The 3,365-nt window shown below is 32.1% G+C and overlaps 1 protein-coding gene across 1 annotated transcript; it reads right to left on the reverse strand.

Annotated features, from left to right (window-relative positions):
* Nucleotides 1–361: 361 nt before the first annotated feature.
* LOC131662491 (large ribosomal subunit protein eL20-like) lies at nt 362–2,870 on the reverse strand. Its single transcript, XM_058932284.1, has 4 exons — nt 2,731–2,870; nt 2,385–2,500; nt 2,135–2,198; nt 362–975 (listed from the first exon to the last, which is right to left on the reverse strand). Exons 1-4 carry the CDS (start codon nt 2,743–2,745, stop codon nt 634–636), a joined length of 537 nt encoding a protein of 178 aa, XP_058788267.1. The 5' UTR covers nt 2,746–2,870; the 3' UTR covers nt 362–633.
* Between the last annotated feature and the right edge of the window lie 495 nt (nt 2,871–3,365).

Here is a 3,365-nt window from a genome sequence, read left to right on the forward strand (position 1 = left end):
TTTTTGTATGGAAATTATAAAAGGACCCATCTTTTAGAATTTGCTCAAGATGGAAACAACATATTTTCTGTTTTAGTCCATGACTCCAAACACAAGAAAATGAATTAGCTTAATGTGCACAATAAGACATGACCATATAAGGATAATGTCGGTGTTGTTTTCAAGAAAGTCATCTTAATTAAATCATAGATCAAAATCCTAAAAAAAAAAATTAGGACTTTTTTTCTTGAGACTATGACGTTTGAATTACTCATTTAACACTAGCTCAATTCTATTGGCATAGGTCATTATTTGACTCTCAAATTTTCACTTGTCATATTCATGTGTTTCATGAGTTGTGCTGTGCCTACAAACAGCCTGCTTTCAAGTCACCAAAAGAAAAACTTCAAAATAAAAACATAATGAAAAACATTTATTCATGTCAAAATGAAATCTCTAGATTCAAAACCAACTCTGAACAAATCCTCAATGATAAGCAAAATAAAATAACAATCAAAACAAGACACCAAAATTCCAAAACTCAATATCCAGAGCTTGTTACTATGTGATTCACCTTCACAAAAACCTCTTCCTATGCTTATAACGAATCAAACAGCTTCAAAACACCAAGCAGAATATGTAATTAACCGAGAATTACATAAACATGTTTGGTTTTGTTGCCTTGTATGTCGTCTTGAGCTTCCTGGTTGGGGGCCTAATCTTCTTGAACACCAAGGGGAACTTGATTTTAGAGTTGTGAAACTGCTTAGTGCTTTCCCTTTTGCAAAGGTTGGCTGGGATCGTAGCGGTCTTGATGATCTGAATGCATGGATGCCTGACTCTATGACGGGATGCCATTTCATTGTACATGGATTCAACAGCGCCATTTAGTGTAACATCGCGGTATTCCTTGTACATGTTGTGATATCCTGTCCGACTCTGGTATCGCAGCCAAATTCCATAATTCTTAATCTTGGTAGGGTTTTTCTCATAAATCTGAATAAGCAAAAAGTATACATCATTCTCTGCAATAAAACTCTAGAATTTTAACACTAAAAAACCAGGAAATTGGTACTAACGCGTTCGATCCCTATCAACATTTCCCAATATATATGTGTAAATTAAACATCTGTTGCCAGAGACCCATCATGCTTAAAGCCTTCTTTCATAACAAATTCTAGAGTTCCTATAAATTTTACAATTTTTCTGCCCTCGTTAGTCCTAACCACAGACTTGTATTAAGAAAGGGAAAATGTGATGAAATATTGAAAGATTAATACCGAAGAAAACAGATGGCGAAGTACTCTAATTAGTTTCATATTCTTCAATAGGAGAAACAGAGACATAAATGTGTAGGATGTATCAGGTATTGAAAAAACTAAATATAAAACCCTCTAAATATAAACTTTCCTCAAATCAAATCTTCCTCAACAAGTATTGAGAAAACTACATTGAATCGTTATTTCCAATGTTTATAAACAACAAAAGAAAGAGTCTTTGTCGACTAAGTATACACTACATTGATCGAACGCCAAAATATCCTGTTATAAATCATTTCTAAATACGTAATTTAATTATAAACCCCTCTTAATATTTTAACTGAATCTCGCATTACGTGTATGTTGGTTTTACATTTGCAGCACCTAGAATTGTTTCTGGATGTGTAGAATTGATTTTAACACATTTGGTTACCCTCGAATAGAACTGATTATGCTTTCCATAATGGATTCTACTTGAAGCTATGATTTGTAGCTTTTGAGTCTAAATGTAATTTTTACACTAAACCTTACTGCTTGACTCATTTTTGCAGCAATTTATCTAACATAAATCACTTTATCTTTAACTCACTTTTAACCATAATCAATTCACTCAAAATCCATTTTCTTCACCGCGGAACCAAACACGTCCAACAAGTTGACTACCTTACTTATAATCTACACGTCTTATTAGACCTTCTATAAGCCTTCTCCGCATATCAATCATCAAAACTGCCTTAAGTAAGATTTTCCAGTCTTCTTCACTATAGATGTTACACTAAATTTTGCAAAATAAAACTGGTTCACAATCATATGAATCCTATCATATTACTAACAATCAGTTGATGTCAAAAGCCACATAAATCCACAGCAAAACATCAAACAATTGAATTGCATACCTCGTTGATGGCAAGAACTTGCCCATTGCTTTTCTTGACCTTTTTCAGCTTCCTCAAAAAATACCTACAATAATTCAAAACAGAAACATAATCACTGCTAACCCTTTACAGAAACAAAAAAAAAAATGCAAATTATTAATTAATCAACAGACCCAACATTTTCATCACACTCAAAAAGAGCAGTGCAAAAACATGCCAACATATAGAATACAAAACAGAACATTTACGTCGGTTTAAGGTTGTGACATACCAGAACTTGGATTTGGCACGCACCTCATTGGTGGCCCACAATTTCATCCTGTAGATCTTAGGATGTTCATCAGTTTCAGTGGGAAGACCTCTACCCACAACCTGGTACTGGTGATACTGATTCATCACAACAACAACAACAATAAAAACGAAATACCCATCAGTATAAACTCTTCAATGCATCATAAAAATATAATTTTTGAGAAAAAAATTGAAAAAAACAAAAAAAAGCAAATAACTGTAATCAAATGAAATTGAGAAACATGAATGAGAAAATGGTATTGGTGTCAATCAACGAATGAAAATAAAAATGAGGTTATGGTGGAAAATTTGTTGATTGGATTTACCTTGAAGATGGCCATTGTAGAAACTGTTTCGTGGTGTCGGAGTTGGGAAATATTTCAGTTTGTCTATACAGTAAAGAAGAAGACAAAATGGAAAACCCTAAATTGAAGATGGGCTCGGTTACAATTGGGCCATTTTTAACCCATTTAGCCTTTGCCCTATTAAAAAGGCCCATTTAAATAAGTAAGTTTAGTTTGCATATTTTTTTAATTAAAAAATTTAATTGATTTTTAGATTTTTTGAATTATTTGAGAATTTTTTTAATATGTTTATAAACTAAAAAATAATAATAATAATAATATCTTTACAATAATATATTTTATGTATTTATGGCCTCGTGAGGACTTTATGATTGTGAGATGAGGATAAAGAGGGCGGTTTGTGAGAAAATAGAAGGGTATGGAATCATTGAACTGAAAGGAGGAATAAAAAATGGAAAGAGAGGAAAAAAAAAGAAAACAGAGATGATTTCTAATTGGGTCGGGGAGGTAAAGGACAACAATTAAATATTGGTGTTTTTTAAATGAAAATATTGGTGTAATAAGGCGATTTCATTATATAAGTTTTTTAAAATGATTTTATGCATAAAACTCTGATATTAAATCTATTATAGTCATTTGAATCAATTTTCACAATT

This window comes from Vicia villosa, linkage group LG3 (genome assembly GCF_029867415.1).
Source record: "Vicia villosa cultivar HV-30 ecotype Madison, WI linkage group LG3, Vvil1.0, whole genome shotgun sequence".
Lineage (NCBI taxonomy): Eukaryota > Viridiplantae > Streptophyta > Magnoliopsida > Fabales > Fabaceae > Vicia > Vicia villosa.